Source organism: Oryza sativa, chromosome 7 (genome assembly GCF_034140825.1).
Source record: "Oryza sativa Japonica Group chromosome 7, ASM3414082v1".
NCBI classification, from domain to species: Eukaryota; Viridiplantae; Streptophyta; class Magnoliopsida; order Poales; family Poaceae; genus Oryza; species Oryza sativa.
This window is the reverse complement of record NC_089041.1, coordinates 1,798,978-1,818,811: the sequence shown is the minus strand read 5'-3', so window position 1 is coordinate 1,818,811 and position 19,834 is coordinate 1,798,978. Positions and strand designations below refer to the sequence as shown.

Sequence of the window (19,834 nt, the reverse complement as noted above, 5' to 3'; positions counted from 1 at the left end):
AAATATATAAGCACATGGTCAAAACCAGATGGATCAATATGCACCATGGTCAAAAAGAGATTAGCTAGCAGCAAAGCAAGAACAATACTAGTTTACTACAAACAACACCTGAAATAATTACAGAGCCAACTCACACATGTTCCCATCTGTCTGCCTTCAAAATGCAGCATTGGACATTAACAACTTTTCATTAAACTTTTTCCCGGATCACCAACCTCGGTTTGTTGGAGCTGAACTGGCAAATTGCAACTGATCCTGTCATCCTGATGTGAGATGATTCATGAGCATGCATCTGTTCTGCAGGCCAGATTGAGGACTTGTCCAACATTCAGACTGCTTTAAGATTCGATGCGACATGGGTATCTAATTCCACTAACGTTTTACTGATTGCAACCATTTCATGCTCTGGGAAATTCAGTGGCATGCAGTAATTGTTGCCATTTGGACACAGCATGGACAAGTCCAATTTGAAGTGGTTAGATCTTTATTTGCACGGTGGATGGGCTCAATTTTTTTTTAATCACATCGGATGCATAATTTTGTTGTGCGATTATGTGTCATCAGTGACATGGAAACAAATGAGTTTGAGATTACACTCAACCATGCAGAGTTTGAATAATTGGTGAAATCTGATGTGAAAAGACTAACTGTTGTGAGGGACAAAATGAAACCAAAAAAAAAAAAAAGAAGATGAGTTTGGAATACACTCAACCATGCACATTTTGATAGTTGGTGAAATCTGACACGTGAAGACAAGTGCTGTGAGGGACAAAATGAACAAAAATAGAAGAGAAAAAAAAATGCTTTCGTTGAGAGTCGAACTCAAGACCTCCCGCTTACTAAACGGGTGCTCTAACCAACTGAGCTACGAAAGCTAACTGGTGAATTGTTTATATCAACCTTATTAACATGTAATCTTTCCATTCATGCGTACTAAGATGGTCGATCTGACGGTCGGTGAGTGCAGGGCGGCGCCTCGACCTCTGTGCATTTTAAGCTGCGGAGACGAATGTTATCACCTGATGGCTGATGCGATGCATGTGATCCGATAGTTTAGTAAGCCACCGGCCGGGATCAGATTAATCAGTAGCAGTATGCATACTCCCCTAAGTCCGAAATTAATTTTTCCACCTGTTAATTACTCGTCGTTCTTTCTTTATCCCAAAATCAAATATTTGTACTATTACTAATTAATGTAACTCTCCTAAAAGTAAAGTTTTTTTTTTGCCTATGTAGGAGAGTTTGGCATGTCTGGGAGAGCTTAAAATTATAATAAGCATAGTGTGTTTAGTTTACGTCAAAATTAGAAGATTGATTGAAATTGAAACGATGTGACGGAAAAGTTGAAAGTTTATGTGTGTAGGAAAGTTCTGATGTGATGGAAAAGTTGGAAGTTTGAAGAAAAAGTTGAGAACAAAACTAGGCCTTAGTTGGATTTTAGTTTATTTTAAGATTCTATAGCTACAAATTCTCAGAATCTGGACTATTTGGAGGAAGTGGAGATTATGTAAGAAGCTACGGCGGCCAGAAAGTACTTCTTCAAATAGGGCCTTAGATTCTGAGAAACAGCTTGTGTGAATCCCAGATAATTCTGCATCTATGTAACTTGAATCTGAACTCCCCCGAATATGCCCTAGTGCAAATTTGAAACTAGAAATCAAGTTTTTATAGGACAAAGAGAATAAAAGAGTATAAATCAACTTATTTAATATTACGACAAATTTTAAACTTAGGAATCAACAGTTTTCAGTTTTGGGACGAATGAAGTATATACAATGATCGCGATACACATGTACACATGGATCGCGATACGCATGTATGCCCTGGCTTCTAGACGGTGCCAAGGGCCAGTATACCTACAGGGTACCATATATGGATGCAAATTTGACCTGTTCGATCGAATGTCTGATGAGCCAAATTGACAAACCCGAAGTGCTATCTATCTGGCCCATGCATTGCAGCAGCTGCCTGTGTCGACACTGATCGATCGATCTCGATGCATGGACCAGTGCATCCACTTCTTCAGTTACGTTCTCTGCAGGCCAGTCACTGCAGGATTCATCATATATTCTGCTGTCTCCCTAGCTCCTTCAGGCGATTTCTGGCCCTGAAATTGATCCAGATCCATCACATTAATATTCTGGTGTCAAAAGGTATTAGTTACCTTTGCATTGATCGGTCTGGCAATCGATCTCATGTGATATACGCGCACTAATTCACTGTCAACGATAAGGTTTCTAGGTACATACTTCGGTTTTTAAATGATGATGTACACCGTTAACTTTTAAACATATGTCTAACCATTCGTCGTATTAAAAAAATTATGCAAACGTATAAGATATAAATCACGCTTAAAGTACTTTAAGTGATAAAACTACTCACAAGTCATAACAAGATAAATTAGAATAATGTTTTTTTAATAATACGAATGATCGAACATGTGACAAAAAGTCAATAACGTTATCAATTAAAAAACAGAGGTGCTATATATGTGACGTCAGGATTCCGATCGTCGTCGACATTGATCGGGATGCACACGGCCGAAGAAGTGTACGTGCAGGGAATGTGTACGATGACAGGGCCCACACGTCAAAAATAACAGATCGAGTTAGGTATGGATCGGTTTATTCGATCCAATTTGCATTGCTACCACATATATATGGTTGATGAGATATATCGAGATGCCATGTATGTTCTCATTCAAGCTGAGTAGAATCACTACTGCATGCACTATCAGTGGCGGAACCAAGAGCATTAGTTACGAGGTATAAATAGTGTAAAAGCTTTTAGGGTGTCGGAGAGGCAGAAACTATAGCGGTTACACGTGAGAGCCACATTGTCTTGTATCATAATAGGAAAATAATATTCCCAATATATAAACTTTATATACTTTGATGGGCTCACTACTTTGATTGATTGAGTAATAGAATATATGATGGCACATAGATCGTCATATATAGGCAAAAATCATATTTTGTGCAACTAGGGCATGTGTGGTAGGCTACGCAGTAGACATACTCCCTCTGTATTATATTATAAGTTATTTGACTTTTTTCTTAATCAAAATTCTTTAGATTTGATCAGGTTTATAAAAAAATAGCAACATCTGCAACACCAAATTAATTTTATTAAATTTAAAATTAAATATATTTTGATAATATGTTTGTTTTGTATTGAAAATATTAATATATTTTTCTATAGACTTGATCGGATTTAAATAATTTTGCTTAAGAAAAAAAGTTAAAATAACTTATAATATAAAATGGAGGGAGTACATTGTCTATGTACATCTATCTATCTATCTATCTTCTATCTATTATATACTAAAAGTCCATTAAACTTCCTACAAACGCTCTCATGCTGCCACATTGTGCTCTAAAAACGCTCTCAAGCTGCTACATGACGCTATAATAAAATAGAAAAAACTTAAAAATTCTGAGAAGAAAGAAAAAAATCTAGCCCTCGATTTTCATTTAAGTTGGTGGACCCATTAGTTTACACCATTGGATTAGATCTATTATAAATAGTAATCTATCCCTCCTAATTTACCGAGTAACACTTTCCATAAAAAATTGACCAGAAAAGGTTGAGAAGGCATACGTACTTACTCTACAAATTAACAACCATCACTGAGAAAAGAAGAAACTATATACGGCAAAAAAATACTGTATACGTACGTACTACTGGAAATTTAAAAAAATATATCGCTTTTTTTAAACTTAGATTTTCACTTCCGCTGTATTTTTTTATGACGGCCAACGTTAAATATTTAGTGAAACTACCGAAAGAAACAACGCTCTTTAATCTGGATTTTCTGTTATGCCTCCTTTGTATTTTTATTTTTTTTATATATTGATGACCAACGTCATATATTTGGTGAAGGTGGTAGTATAAGAAAAATATATTATTTCACAAACATACACAGCCAAAAGTAGATCTATAATATAATATAAAATAACAAATAAATGTATCATTTCACACTATTATTGTTGAGTATAGATAGAATTTATTTTCATCAATAAGCCTGTATTGATAGTTCAAGATGAAATAATGAGTAATTAAAATATTACTCAGGACATTGTTGAAAACACAAATAAAAAATGTATTTTCTAAAAATATGTCGCATGTTTTTCTCGCTAAACACGGTCAGAATTTTAGTCGTTAATGGCTCAATCTACGCTTTTAAGTACATAAGTAACAAATTTAAGGTTGAGTTGTAATGTGCTTATCAGATTGGCTCCCTTATTTATCTTGAGCATGCTCTCTCAACTACTAAACTGTGCATGTTGTGCAAATACATTCTATACATTTTTTTAATAAAAAAACTATTTTCATGTTTGTAATATTTAATACTTAATTAATCATGTGTTAATGACCTATATCGTTTTGTGTGCCCTACATAAGCTCAACCAATGAGATCGAATGTAGCCTAAGTAGAGATAAATTAGATTATTTACTATAAAATTTAAAATTAAAGAACCAAGTTAACTATATTATTAAAAAACTTCATTACTTCGGATTATATATATTCTACGGACTACGGACTAGCTATTGTTCACTAATCCATACATTTTTAAGAAAAAATCAAATTGATTTTAGCGTCCCTTCCCTCTCTCTTAGCTATAAAACTAAAACAGAAACAACCAATAATATTGGAAATCTTTCAGAAACTGCACGCACCCTACCCCTTTAGTACCTCTAAAAGAATGAGCCGGCACATTTTGAGATTGAAGAAGTTACCACGACGTCTTGCTGTCGATGGGTACGTCACCTACTGAAAGAATAATTAGTCGTAAATACTGATACCCATGTCAAATCTAGGACATGAATCCAGGTGGGCAAGTTCCACCACAAGAAACCTAACCAGTTGAGGTGCGCTCACTTCGCAATAACGTTGGATGTTAAAACAACCATAATTTTTAAACTACATTTCTGCAATACTCCTATGCCTTTTAAACCAGTAAACTATTAGTTATAATCGTTAAATCTATCTTACATAATAAAAAAATAAGAATATATTCATGGTACATGATATTTTTAAAATATTAATGCGCAATTATATTTCGTCGTTATCGTATTCATATTAGGCTGCATGGAGCCTCTCACCCACCCTACATGAAATGTTCATATATGATCGCCTCTCAAACTACATCAATCATATTAAACTATATAAACCCAAACATTTAGTGGAGCTTCATGTTCCACCTAATTAATCCTTTAATGAACTATGATAATAGATATGCAATTTCAAAAACACCTTATTTTTACTTTAGTTGACATGTTTTCTAAAAAATAAGTCTACTTAATTTCAAATGATAAATAAGATTATAAATAATTGCTTTGAGATATTATTTAAATATGATACAATATAAAACTAATAGGTTAGAAAATTATAAAATCAATTAATGCCGACGAAAATAATTTATGAAGAAATCGTGGTAGATGTTCTCCGTTTAATATTTCGCTCTTATAAATATCTCAAACTTAGCATACGACACATGCCCGCGTGAATGCGTGGGCTATCTTCCTAGTTAAGGATAATAGAGGCAAGCTATTTCTTTGAATTAATAGAGAGATCTATAGAGATTGTTAATGTTTGCTTAAAAAACTTAAAAATACACACTTATTTTGATTAATGCTTGTCATACTGTTAGAGAATGTTACCATCGGCAGGAGCGGATCTAGGTGGCTTGAGGCTTTTGGACTAAAACCCACATAGATACATTATATATTTTATTTCATCTCAGTAATTTTTCAATGTAGTCTAATGTAGACAATCTCTTCATATCTAGACGCACACCATAAGTCCCTAACCATCTATGTTATATGAGTGAATTGTAAATTTAATTACCCAATTCAAAGTAGAAATGATTTGTTCAAGGATAGTCTAACGTGAAACTTTAGCAATAAAAAATAACCCAAACTGTAATTCAGTCAAAATATATTATAAATATATATCGATCAGCAATAGCAACCACGCAAAATATATACTCTTTGGGTGGTTTAGGGCGTTTGGTTTAAGTACTGAGATGGTCAACTGATGACTTGATTCTAATTAAATGTGTAGTTTGGTCTATATATATACATGTAATGGGAATTGGTTTGCCCATCGATCGACTTCACTCATCAAAAGCATATAGTACCAAGTAAAAAAAATATGACAAATGTAACGTTCAACTAAATTTGAGATATGATCTCATAATAGGTGACCCATATCCTAGATGGTTATTTGATTCCTCAAACCAAACAGACCGTTACTGTACATACGCTGATCCTATTGTGTCGTTGACTTTGAGTCAACACTGTCCTCAAAACAAAGTTGCTCTCAAAATCTTTGGGAGTTAAATTCTTATCTCATCTTCCAAATGGTAGCTTTAATCCATTAGACGAAGAAGCTAGGCCGGCACGCGCCGAGAAAATTCCATCCAGGCCAGCCGGCCAATAGACATGATTGATAGATCCACCATGGATGGCTGCAGGCACATCTGCTGGTTGCATCGATCGAGCTAGCTTTTTAGACTTTCCTGTGCCAGGATTTTCGGCTTTATTCCCATCCATTTCATGTTTTCAACACATGAACAGTAGTATTATTCAGAGATAGTGGCAGAGCTAGAAAATCTACACGCGTAGGGTTTAACTAATGGAAGTTTAAATATTCTCAAAAATTGCACGGTATCGTTCAAGATTACAATTAATGGAGATCATGGAGTCAGGCATGAGGCTCAAGCCCTAGTTGTCCATGCTTGTTTGATTTAATTTGTTCGCAGCCCTGCGTCAAATAGTAATCCCCTCGTTTTAAAATATAAGTATTTATAAAAGTTTTAGAAGAAATTAAGATCGAGATGATAAATAGTTATGATTGGATCTGAGATGGGACATGAGAAATTAAAGTATGTGAGAAATAAAATGAGACATAATAGTGATCGGTTGAGACAAGAACATAGGTGAAGAAATGCTTATGTTAAAATATTAAATTCTAATATTGTAATATTTAATGCATGCTAAAAATAAATACAATTTAGAATGGACCGAGAGTAACAAACAGAATTGAAGTTGACATTCACACAAGCTAGCTCATGCCTTCATTCTAACATATCTACTAAAGTGTCCATGCATGTGACATGTGTCAATGTAGTGCGACAGCTTTAAGCTAGATAGGAGGAAGCTTCATTCCAAACATTGATGGAGATGCAAGATAAAAATTAAAGAAAGCTGTATGAGCTAGCATTGATCTGGTTCCAAACTCATCCACAAGACCACAATGTATGGTAACTGTGAACTGTGAAGAAAGGCACACACATGCACTCTTTGTCAAGGCAGCATACCCTACTTAGATAGCCAAATTGGTCCCTTCGATGTGGAGACATGGAGTAGTGACCCTCCACTTGCAGATCAAGGTGATTGTGATTCCATGTATCCTGACCTCCATAACAAGATTCCAATCGAACTTTTCGTACTTGAAGAACACTTTATATAAATGCATATATATACTCACAATTTCATACAATTGTTTTGTTCTAGCCATTAACGAATAAATTAGTGTCGTCAGTATACATCATGCTGAGCTACCCAAATAACTATTGTATAGAACAACCGACAAACCAATAATCACCAGGAGCTCTTCATTGACTAGGCTTTACGGTTGTTGCTGGCTCCATCACTATAACTACGTAAGTGTGGTTTGAACAAAAATTAATTAATTAGAGGTCAATTTAATTAATTTGAAGGCTATGCTTGAGCTTTACTCGTGTCAATAGGAGCTTGATACATGCATGCTTGGTAGTGGGGAGCATCATGATTAATCATTTCGGAAAAAACAGTGACGATATGTTGGTTCGTTAGGTGAAGAAAGGCAGGACATTCCATGGCAACCGTCCAGACCCATGGGAATGAATTTTTGAACGTGGAAGAACCTAAGCTAGAACCTCCTTTTCTCCCTTTTTTTCTCTTAAATATAAATATATATATATATATATATGCATGGTGGCTATCAAATGGTCATATTTTACTTTATTTTCGCTCTTGAACACGTGAGGCCGACAGGTGGGTCCCACTGGCCCACTGCCCCGGCCACTATACATTAGCTGCTCGATTTAATTTCCTGCAGCTGATGATGCGATCAGTGATGAGTGCATGCTGCCACTTGGTGTAACTGAGAGACTGATCGAGAGCCATTCTGAGCCACTCAATCTCATCCCGCGGTGAGATCTGAATCTTGCCTTCCTGGCCGTCCACGTGTACATTACTTGGTGGGGTATAATGCATCTCAGCACGATCTTTACTTGCAACTTTTTTTGTTTCGGCCAGGGGTTGAGAATCCGGCACTGCCTGCAAAGTTGCCACCGCTATGGTGTCGTAAGTGGGATGCTATATGTATACGTGAATCTATTTTTCTTTCAATCTTAATGTTAGTAATTATAGTAAGATTCTAACAAAAGATATAGTAAGATCAAAAATATACCACTGGTCTAAGCGGACTAGCTAGGACTCAAGCTCTAGGTCTAGGATCTTAACTCCATACAAATTCTTTACAAATTTAGGGAAAAAAATGCTTGGAATTATATAGAACTAGGGCAAGGTGAAAAACTCGGTCTTTTTTTTAAGATAATGGAATAACATTCCGACCTTTGCTCAACGAGTTACATTCAATTATTACAAAGTCCACACATGAACAATCTCAGCACACACTAACATAACATAAAGTAAACACAAACTAGTAAACACCAACACAAGATAAAAGAACCCACAATTACTAAATTCTATCTGAGAATCTCTATCTGAAGTTGGTGTAAAGGTGCGTAATCGTCGACTCAAGTTTACGACATGCATACTTTATTAGCTTGATATCATCATCGTGCCTTTGTAGTTGAGCCTAACCCTGGAGTCAATATGTTGCCCTAAAAAGTACCTGCAAATAAGAGGTTTTGATAGTGTTTTAATAAAAAAATCATATTATTTCTACTAACCAAATAGCCCAACATACAGTGGAACCCACGAGCCAATTTCCAAAGAACAAGAAATGTGCGGTGTTTGCTACGTGTACTGTATACGTATGCGGATATTCTGTAAATCGAAATAAAGCTTGTCACATCCTGTACCTGTGTAATAATGTAAGCTAGGAACAGCAATGTTCTAGTAGTTGCATGCAGCAGCATAATATATAATCAGGCCGAAATGATTCATTCCTCGCCTTTAATCTGCATTTCCCCTTGTCTTTAAATTTAGGCCATCAATCATGCCTGAGCGGCTTGATTAATGTTCTTTATTTAGTGATCGTTCCGTGCGGATTATAATTTGATTGATTGATATTGATTCCTTCTCCATTGTTTTGCACAGCTTGAAAAATTCGTGCAGGGGCCCCAAGAGTCAAAAAGGAGTTTTGGCTCACTCTCACTAGTCACTGAATTTATGTACTCTCCAGTCTCCACTAGAATATTGAGGACTTGAGATTAGAAGATGAAATATTAGTGATTGTCTTGTTATGCTCGAGAAACTCTCATTTGGTATACACATTTTTTAGTATGATTTTATATGTTCGACTGCGTACATCTTAGTTATGTATAGACTAGAAATGTTCTTAGAAAAATCATATCACCTTGATGTAATACTATATGGAGAGCATATATGTGTGTAATTAATTGTGAATACTAGGACTTGTATCTTGATAAGTACTCTTTTATTTTTCTTTGTTTGATGTAGGCAAAATATTTCCGAAAGGAGATAGTAGAATATGTATATTTTTTATAGATAATAGTAGAATATATATGTATATATGCACCCAGCCACCCACTGCTCTATCACCACGTATCTGTCTTGAGTGGTTTTGTTAGCGCTTTCATAACCTCTCAAAAATTGTTTGAAATGTTTCAAATTAGTAATTTGTGAACATTTGACCTTTGCTAGATACGTACGACGACGTACATCACGGAGTCGTAAAGCACAAGATACAAAGACACGAGTCGCTTTTTACGTGTGGCAGCATGCTGGTGTCTATATATGTGCAGCCCCGTGAAAGACTGAAAGATTCTTGACATTTTCACAAACAAACGATCGATTCTTGACATTCTGCAATACACTATAGCCAAACTATTATCCAACACTCAAGTCTCTTTCTATGTGCGATCGCCGATCGATCTATAATTGCTACTTCCTTTGTTTCACAATGTAAGACTTTCTAACATTATTCACATACATTTAGATGTTAATGAATCTAGACATATATATGTGTTTGGATTCATTAACTTCTATATGTATATGGGTAATGCTAGAAAGTTTTACATTGTAAAACGGAGGGAGTAGCTACTAATATTATTATTACTGGTTACCACTGGTTAATTGCGTTGTATATATATAATTAAGTTAATTCGTTGGAGGATATCTCTATACACAAATATTAATTGCTTGCACGCTATCTACAATTTATATATGCATATATTCATCGATGGTAACATCGATCGAATAAAGTTGGAGCACGATAGCTAAGTTGTTGATCGATGTGTAAACACATTTGTTTTTGTCGTCAACTGTTTGTCGTACCAAATGCTAGCCTCTTGGGGCAATCTTGTGGCTGTCGTGAGCCAGAATGAATAGCAGAGATTACGCTAGCTTAGCTAGCCCTTTTTGCAAAAGCTGATATATGCGAATTGAAAACGAAGGGAGAATTGTGCAAGAACAGTGTACACTGGATCATCTGATCATGTAGCTAGCTAGCTAGCACATGGTTGCATGTAAGTGTGTGACCCCAGCTGAAGAGAAGACTCGAGTGTTGACGAGGAGACAACACCTAGTTCGTACATGCGGATGTCGATCGTTGTTATAAACTTTAAACTCTTCAGCAGTTAGGCCCAGTTATATTCTTCAATTCCAAACTTCTTTTTTCTCGTTTTCCGTTAGCACATTTTTCAAACGGTTAAATTGTATTTTTTAAAAAGTCAATATATAAAATTTGTTTTAAAAAACAAATAAATCTATTTTTAAAATTTATAATAGTTAATAATTAATTAATCATGTACTAATGAGCTTTCTCGTTCTGCGTGCAACAAAAATCTCCCTCCCAAGCAGGAGATCGAACGAGGCCTTAGAGAAGCACATAGCCAATGCACATCTCATTAGTTCCATAATTCCACACAACCACTAGTCTGAAAACACCCACAAATTTCAGTCACTTTTAATTAGATAACAAACTCATTAACCTTAGTACCCTTTCCTCCCCATATGCGTCTTTCCTGCAACACATACACCTGCGCTCATCTCCTCTGATACCATCATCTCCAATTCCAACCACTCCCCGTAGCCTCGTCAATACCAGAAGACGCCAACAACGGTATTAGGGCCCGCTAGACCAGACTAGCTTCTTCATCGTGCCCAAAGGGGATTGCTAGGTTGAAAGGTGACCGAAATTCCTTGCAATTTCAATTAGCAATCCCCCTATGTTAATAGTTAACACTTGAATTGCTTGAAAATCATGCATCCATTACATATATATGCACATAGAGAAATCCTGTTAACATGTACTAGTATTATCGGACAAGGTTATTAGCTTAGGTGACCTGGAGCATAGCTAGCTAGGTAGCAGCTGCAGGAGGCAAGTGCTAGCAACAAAAGAAGAGGAGGAAGAAGAAACATGTCGATGTACTAGGGATGATTTGCAGTGCGTCGTCAAAGCAAACCCAATAATTGTTTGGTTCAGATGCTTGATAGACCATAAAGAATGGACGGCAGATAACAGGTATTTTTCAAGAAAAGAGAGAAGCTCCAATCTTGTCAATTAATGCCTCCTCAAAATTAACTTTATTCTAATTTTCTCCCCCCTGTCATTTCATTGTTGGTATAGTCCGTAGTATATATTGTTAGCCCATTCCATTCTTATTCCAGCTATATAGGTAACACTATATTCTAGTTAGCTAGTGTGATAGTGAGATGGGGTTCCCCTCGTTTCTTACGTACATCCACATTTATAATTATTATTATTTATTTATAATTTATAGAAGTAAAACTTAAATTTGTATGTTTATGAAGTGGTATATAATACATTAATGAATAAATTTCATAAAACTATATATACTTTCATCAAATTATCACAAAACTACATATTTAAGGTGATGTACCACAAAATTACAGATTTAAGGTAGAGTATCACAAAACTATAAATTTAGTAACAAAGTTACCACAACACTACAGATTTTGGAGTTTAAATGCTTAGCACTAGTGTTATATTTGAGTTATAAACATGTAAGTTTTGTGATTAAATTTTCACTAAACATGTAGTTTTGTGATAATTTTATTACTAAATCTATAGTTTGGTGATACTCCACCTTAAACATGTAGTTCTATGAGAAATTTAATGTTAATTAAACTAGAAAAAATACCCGTGCGTTGCAACGGGTGAAGTCTATTTTAATCTTATTATTGTTATATGGTTTAGGTAAGATGACATTATTCGCTGTGGGAGTTTGCTTCGATATATATGTATATATATATATATATATATATATATATATATATATATATATAGAGAGAGAGAGAGAGAGAGAGAGAGAAAATCATGAGCTGTAGTTAGGAGTCCGATCGTCTCAAGTTAGCATGTGAGTTTTTTTAAACATATTTCTTATATGATTCCTTCTGTATTACCAAAAGTGAACGATCTTAAAACCCGACTCAAATATGAATATGTATTTCCAAAAACAAACGAACTTAAAAACTAACTCATACACGGATGATGTACCAAAATACCGGCAAAAACATCTTCAATTTTTATATTAGTAGAGAAGAGATAGAGATAGAGAAGATATATAGATTAAACAAAAACATAAAATTAAAACCGACTCAAATACGGATGACGAACCGCGGAAACATCTTCAATTTTTATAACCGACTCAAACACGAATGACGGACTACGAAAACAACTCCAATTTTTATAATAGTAGAGATTTAGTTATCTTTCCCGGTATAGATGCACAAGACAAGAGACAAGAAGAGAGAAGAAAAAAAAAGAAGCAAAGAAAAGACACAAGAAACGCCGCACAGATCGCCTTTTTGAGCGTAGAAAATCCACCGCTCGTCGTCGTCCTCCTCGCGAAACCCAACCCGCACACGCTCTCTCCTCTCCCCTCCGCTTACAAAAGGGCCTCCTCCTCCTCTTCCTCCTCCCCCATCGCCATTAACCCATTACCACCTCCACCTCGCGCACTCAGTCTGTACTACCTGTACGTACGTGGCCGCCGCTAGCTAAGCTAGGAATTGAAATGGGGATGGAGAGGCCGCAAGAGAAGGTGGCCACCACCACCACCGCCGCCTTCAACCTCGCCGAGTCCGGCTACGCCGACCGCCCCGACCTCGACGACGACGGCCGCGAGAAGCGCACAGGTGGGTGTATGTCCGGTGTCCATGGATGAGGTAGCTAGAGCTAAGCTAATTAAGCAAGCTAATGGGTTGGTAATAACAATGGCGGCGGCCGGACGAACACTTGGATGCATATATGCAGGGACGCTGGTGACGGCGAGCGCGCACATAATAACGGCGGTGATCGGCTCCGGCGTGCTGTCGCTGGCGTGGGCGATAGCGCAGCTGGGGTGGGTGATCGGGCCGGCCGTGCTGGTGGCGTTCTCGGTCATAACCTGGTTCTGCTCCAGCCTCCTCGCCGACTGCTACCGATCTCCCGACCCCGTCCATGGCAAGCGCAACTACACCTACGGCCAAGCCGTCAGGGCCAACCTAGGTAAATTTAATTAATCACTACAATTACTGCTAATTAATACTGTAATAATTACTGTACTTAGCTTGTTACTAATATGGAGATGGAGATATTTTGTGGGTGCAGGTGTGGCCAAGTACAGGCTCTGCTCGGTGGCACAGTACGTCAATCTCGTCGGCGTCACCATTGGCTACACCATCACTACGGCCATCAGCATGGGGTACCTACTGTCTACTATGACTAATTACTCTAGTAAATTTGGGCAGTAAGCTTTTAGCTATGAATCAGTATAACTTATGTACTCTTGATTGTGGTTTAGACTGTGTACACCTTCTGAGGTGTAGAGGCCGGGTTAATATAATCCATTATCTAAAAAGTATAAGTAGCAGAGTCTGTTTAAATTTATATGCGTTATTGTTATTGTATTTTAGGATGGAGAGAGCTAGCACGTACATAGTAGAGTGTGGAGTAAGCTTAATCCTTGATTAGGACACTTCACTAACCCATTCTTCACGTTACTGCTACTGAGAGCTGTAGACTGTAGAGTGAGTAGCAGTAGATGAGAAAATTCAGTCAATTTAATTAGCCGTGCAAGCATGCATGATGATGCATGTGTACAAGTACATGTCCTCCATCATATATCTCTGCATGCAGCCTGCCCCTCTGTTAATTTGTTTGTTTGTAACTATATATCTAGGTGGTAGGATAATGTTTTGCATGTCCCAAATTCCGTTTAGCTTTCGTCAGCTTCTTAATTTAGTTTCTGGAGCGCAAATATATATCTCATTTCCATAATTCCACGTGCCTTTACTTACAGGCGGCACGCCCGCGGCCCGACCACCTCAAAAAGAAAAAAAAAATACTCCCTCCGTATTTTAATGTATAACGTCGTTGACTTTTCGACCAACGTTTGATCATTCATTTTATTCAAAAGTTTTGTGTAAATATGAAAATATTTATGTCATGCTTAAAGAACATTTGATGATTCATCAAGTCACAATAAAATAAATAATAATTACATAAATTTTTTGAATAAGATGAATGGTCAAACGTTGGACAAAAAGTCAACGGCGTCATACATTAGGAGGTAGTATATGTTTTGGCCATTTGCAAAAATTGTTGTCATAGTGAATGCGTCGCCATGTTTAATTAGGTTTGACAGTATGATTAGGACAACATAGGTAAGAGGCTACTCATAATTCTCAAAAGCAAAGCAAATTGTAATTAAAGCATTCATTCATTCTCTGAAATGTCGCATGGCTGCTATGACAGTCAAATTAATTAGGTTGAGTACGTTAGGTGGTCTTCTTGAGGATCCAACAAAGGCAAAAAAAAGCAGAGTATATAGTGGGAGAGAAAAAGTTGGGGAAGATAACATTACTGGACAGTTCAAAAGTAGTTGGAAAATATTCAGATTCTAGTGAGTATCCAAAACTTTTTCCACTGAAAAAGAAACAGCGAGCTAAAAAGGAGTGGTTCTTGCTCTGCTCTGCATATTGGCATGGCTATGGAGAAGAATCTTATTCGTGATAAGCATCTACTAGACTACTACCACTAATGATTGATAAACAAAAAAATCAGACACTTTTACCTTGATTCCTACCTTTCATTTCATTTTCAGTACACTCCTTTTTCTTTCTGATATGATTTTCGTCAGTGTTACTCTGAATTTCTCTGAATACTAACATATGGTTAATTTACAAATCTGTTGATGATATGCAGTGCGATCAAACGGTCCAACTGGTTCCATCGCAACGGCCACGACGCAGCCTGCTTGGCATCTGACACGACCAACATGATCATATTTGCTGGCATCCAAATCCTCCTCTCGCAGCTGCCGAATTTTCACAAAATTTGGTGGCTCTCCATTGTCGCTGCTGTCATGTCACTGGCCTACTCAACCATTGGCCTTGGCCTCTCCATTGCAAAAATTGCAGGTAAATATATACCATCTGATATATATGGATGACAAAAACAAATTTGTGTGGCTATCTTATTCTTAGGATTGCAAGAAATATTTTTTTCTGGTTCTCGCCGCACATAGAACTGAAACTGGTTCCTGTGAAAATCCGACAAAATTCTTGTAAAACCGCTACTTTCCAAAGGAGAGACCCAAGTCCTCCTCGGTCCAAAAATGGAGACCAAGTCTTTAATTTACTTCATCTATTCTGTTCCCGTGTACACATCATGCAATTAATTCACAAGGGAAATGGACAAAACAAAGAAGATATGATGCTGATATTATAAATATACATTTTTGGTAGGGCAGAAACAAAATTGAGGCGTGCAAAAATGTATATACATAGCCTGGGACACTTGACATGTTGGTTTTTGTTTGTATCATCCATGTTGGGGGGGGGGGGGGGCCATGATGCAGTGCATTTGTATGATTGAATTCATGTGGTTCTCTGCAGGTGGGGCCCACCCCGAGGCAACCCTCACAGGGGTGACTGTTGGAGTGGATGTGTCTGCAAGTGAGAAAATCTGGAGAACTTTTCAGTCACTTGGTGACATTGCCTTTGCATACTCCTACTCCAATGTCCTCATAGAAATTCAGGTAAATTAATTTTAATTAACCTTTGCTTATATTTCTCTTGATACAAACATGAGCGATAAGCTATCTTTTTCAGTGAAACAAATTTAGACAAGTATAAAATGAGAAAAGTAAATTGATGTAGTACTCTCTCCGTCTAAAAGAAAAAAATTAAACTCTAAGGATGAATCTATGTGTCCAAATTTATCCCTAATATTTAATTCTTTTTAGGAGGGAGGAAATAGTACATTAGGAAAAGTGAGAGAAAAAAATAGGAGGAAAATTTTGGGGATGTTCCGTATGCCCGTGATCTTTTGAGCTCTGTCAAAGAGGACAGATTTCTGAAAGATAGCAGTATGGGTGAACCCTACAAGAGGACAGATTTTGCAGTTTCCTGCACATGAAAAATACTCTGAAAAATACAGATATATTCCTTTTCAGAATCTTGGTCATACTGGTCAACATAGAGTCTCTGTTCTTCATTGAAACCACTGGTTTTGCCATGAAATTTGCAAGTAGATAGCGATATATCCCTTATTATACTTAACCTGTCGGCCATCAAATTTCAGATCATGAATCGGCAGTCAGAAATTCAGAGTTCACATGCAAGAACATTTCTGAAAATGACTACCTAATCTAATTACTAATACCATTTCTGAAAATGACTGCCTAACCTAATTACTAAGAGCAAGTTTAATGGTATAGCATAGTACTAGCTCCAAATTTTCTATAGCCAATGGAATAGCCAATTCATACAATAATTACTTGCTATACTAGTAATACCTGGTCCCACCTGTCACACACATTACGTCTTGGAGTCCGTGCTGCAGCTGGCTACAGATCTGTAGCCCGCTGCTTTTCTCTCTCTTCTTTTATCTCTTTAAAATATGTTTATAGCTAGCTTATAGCCTGTTATTGTACCTGCTCTAATACTATATGAGCTTCAAATCTTGAAATGTCTTTGTCCTCAATCAAAATACTGTCCTTTCCTTTGGCGTTTTGATGGATGACAAAAATGAGACAAGTCTCGAGGCAATACATTTCACTGCATTTATTGCACATTTACGTCTCACGCAAATCTCAACGCAACTCTAGTGGTACTTCTCCTAGCTAGGTCAATATTGCAATCAAACACAAATTTTTACACTAATTTGTATGAAGTAGTGAGAAAATAATTTGATGCGTTTTGAGAGCATCTCATGATTGGGTAATTTTATCATCCGATACCGATAGGTGAGTTACCGATAGGTGAGTATCTTCAAGTAATATGCATGTATCTAGAGATATTAAAATATACTATTATTTTATAAAATTTAGATATCTCGAGTTAATGTACTGTAATTTTTTTTCTATCCTTAAAAATATCGGGAAGTATAAAACTTGGTATCTTCTGATACTATGTATTCTGATATACCAAAATTTTTAGTCTAAATCTCGAACTACCTTTTCATTTCAAGAACCGTAAAATCTTTCCTATCCTTTTTCTTAAAAAGATATCGGGAAGTATAAAACTTAATATCTCCTGATACTATGTATTTTATGTATTTTGAGATACCAAAATTTTTAGTCTAAATCTCAATGTACTTTAATTTTTCAAGAACTGTAAAATTTCTCGAAATGACAAAAATGTGTGCGTAAACGTGCAGGACACGCTGCGGTCGAGCCCGGCGGAGAACGAGGTGATGAAGAAGGCGTCGTTCATCGGAGTCTCGACGACGACGACGTTCTACATGCTGTGCGGCGTGCTCGGCTACGCGGCGTTCGGCAACCGCGCGCCGGGGAACTTCCTCACCGGCTTCGGCTTCTACGAGCCCTTCTGGCTCGTCGACGTCGGCAACGTCTGCATCGTCGTCCACCTCGTCGGCGCCTACCAGGTCTTCTGCCAGCCCATCTACCAGTTCGCCGAGGCCTGGGCGCGCTCGCGGTGGCCGGACAGCGCCTTCGTCAACGGCGAGCGCGTGCTCCGGCTGCCGCTCGGCGCCGGCGACTTCCCCGTCAGCGCGCTCCGCCTCGTCTGGCGCACGGCCTACGTCGTGCTCACCGCCGTCGCCGCCATGGCGTTCCCCTTCTTCAACGACTTCCTCGGCCTCATCGGCGCCGTCTCCTTCTGGCCGCTCACCGTCTACTTCCCCGTCCAGATGTACATGTCTCAGGCCAAGGTCCGGCGATTCTCGCCGACGTGGACGTGGATGAACGTGCTCAGCCTCGCCTGCCTCGTCGTCTCCCTCCTCGCCGCCGCCGGCTCCATCCAGGGCCTCATCAAATCCGTCGCACATTACAAGCCATTCAGCGTCTCCTCATGATCAAATTAATAATTATTTGTTAATACTGATGATGATGATGATATGATCCATCGATCGATGAAGAACAAATATATATATATAGCGAGATCGATCGATCGATCAAGATCGTGAATGATATATATAATACATAGTTAATCAATCAGATGTTAATTAAGTCGTGTTCGTGCGTGTCTTTCAGAGTTCAGATCGACAGGTTGATTTGAGATGAGTGCTCAAGTGTTTCGTCAGATGTAATTAACTATGTAAGTGGTAAATTTAGCCTGATGATGATGATGATCAGTCTGAATGGATGTCATGTAAGTGGTAAATTTGACATGAATGTAACAAAGTAGTAGCTTAGTTGCAGAATTTCAGTAGCCTAAATGGATGATATATCAGTCTGAACTTCAATAACAAGTTAACAGCTAGATTTCCGTTGACAAAATCGCCATATATATGCTTGAATGTAAGGTGAAGATTATTACTGTTCAGGTGGTCTAGTTTATTGTAGTTAACCTCAATGGTCATACTGTCACAACCATATGAGTGTCAAAGTCTGACCATGTAAATGACGTACCAGTTATTATTAATTGTGCCATGATTGTCAGTATCAACTGTCATTGTTGAATCCTGCCTCTGTAAGGATTCAAAAAGTTAAAAAGTTTTCAGTTGACTATATTTCCCTGATTAAGGTGGAAAATGAGACATATATATGCTTGAAAGTAAGGTGAAGACTATAATTCTTCAGGTGGTGTAGTTTATTTTAGTTAACCTCAATTTTGTCAGACTGTCACAACAATATGAATGTCAAAGTCTGACCACGTAAATAAACGTATCATTTATTATTGCGCCATGATTATCAGTCGATCTCAATTGTCATTGTTGAGTTCTGATTCCTGCATCTGTAAGGAGTCAAAAGCTAAAAACCAAGGTTACTGTCAGTCATGTTGAAGCAGGGTACAGAACAGAATCACCATATGATCTTCTTCATCTTCTAGTAATTTACTTGTATTCTCCTTCACTCAACCGAACAAAATATCCCAACTGGTTAGACTTATGAAAAAGCAAAAGAAAGAAAGGGAGAGGATATCAAGACTTGCAACATCTGAAAAAAGTATACACCATGACTTGCATCATGGTATTACTCATTAGTCAGAATCAGCAGGGGATGAAGTTTCAAGCAAAGTGTTGACCAACAACTACTACTCGCCAAACTCTCCAAATCTTTTACAGCATTCAACTCTACTGAAAGACTTAAAAGTCCAAAAGGGAATTGGTTTTTCACCCAAATGATCAGAAAGTTCATGCTGATGATAGCCTGAATAT

At 37.4% G+C, this 19,834-nt stretch overlaps 1 protein-coding gene and 1 non-coding gene across 2 annotated transcripts; one reads left to right on the top strand and one right to left on the bottom strand.

Annotated features, from left to right (window-relative positions):
* Nucleotides 1-801: 801 nt before the first annotated feature.
* TRNAT-AGU (transfer RNA threonine (anticodon AGU)) lies at nt 802-875 on the bottom strand. The gene has a single exon. It is a non-coding gene; the product is annotated as a tRNA-Thr (tRNA).
* A 12,277-nt stretch (nt 876-13,152) lies between these two features.
* LOC4342343 (amino acid permease 6) lies at nt 13,153-18,877 on the top strand. Its single transcript, XM_015791957.3, has 6 exons — nt 13,153-13,365; nt 13,484-13,717; nt 13,820-13,913; nt 15,416-15,630; nt 16,108-16,250; nt 17,873-18,877. The coding sequence occupies exons 1-6, from the start codon at nt 13,245-13,247 to the stop codon at nt 18,527-18,529; spliced, it is 1,464 nt and encodes a 487-aa protein (XP_015647443.1). The 5' UTR covers nt 13,153-13,244; the 3' UTR covers nt 18,530-18,877.
* Nucleotides 18,878-19,834: the final 957 nt, after the last annotated feature.

Excerpts from the sequence above, each read along its gene's own strand:
- LOC4342343 (XM_015791957.3), top strand. The coding sequence starts at position 13,245 with ATGGGGATGGAGAGGCCGCAAGAGAAGGTGGCCACCACCACCACCGCC. Across the intron at positions 13,366-13,483 it reads CGGCCGCGAGAAGCGCACAG|GGACGCTGGTGACGGCGAGC; the intron begins GTGGGTGTATGT and ends GCATATATGCAG. Across the intron at positions 15,631-16,107 it reads CTCCATTGCAAAAATTGCAG|GTGGGGCCCACCCCGAGGCA; the intron begins GTAAATATATAC and ends GGTTCTCTGCAG.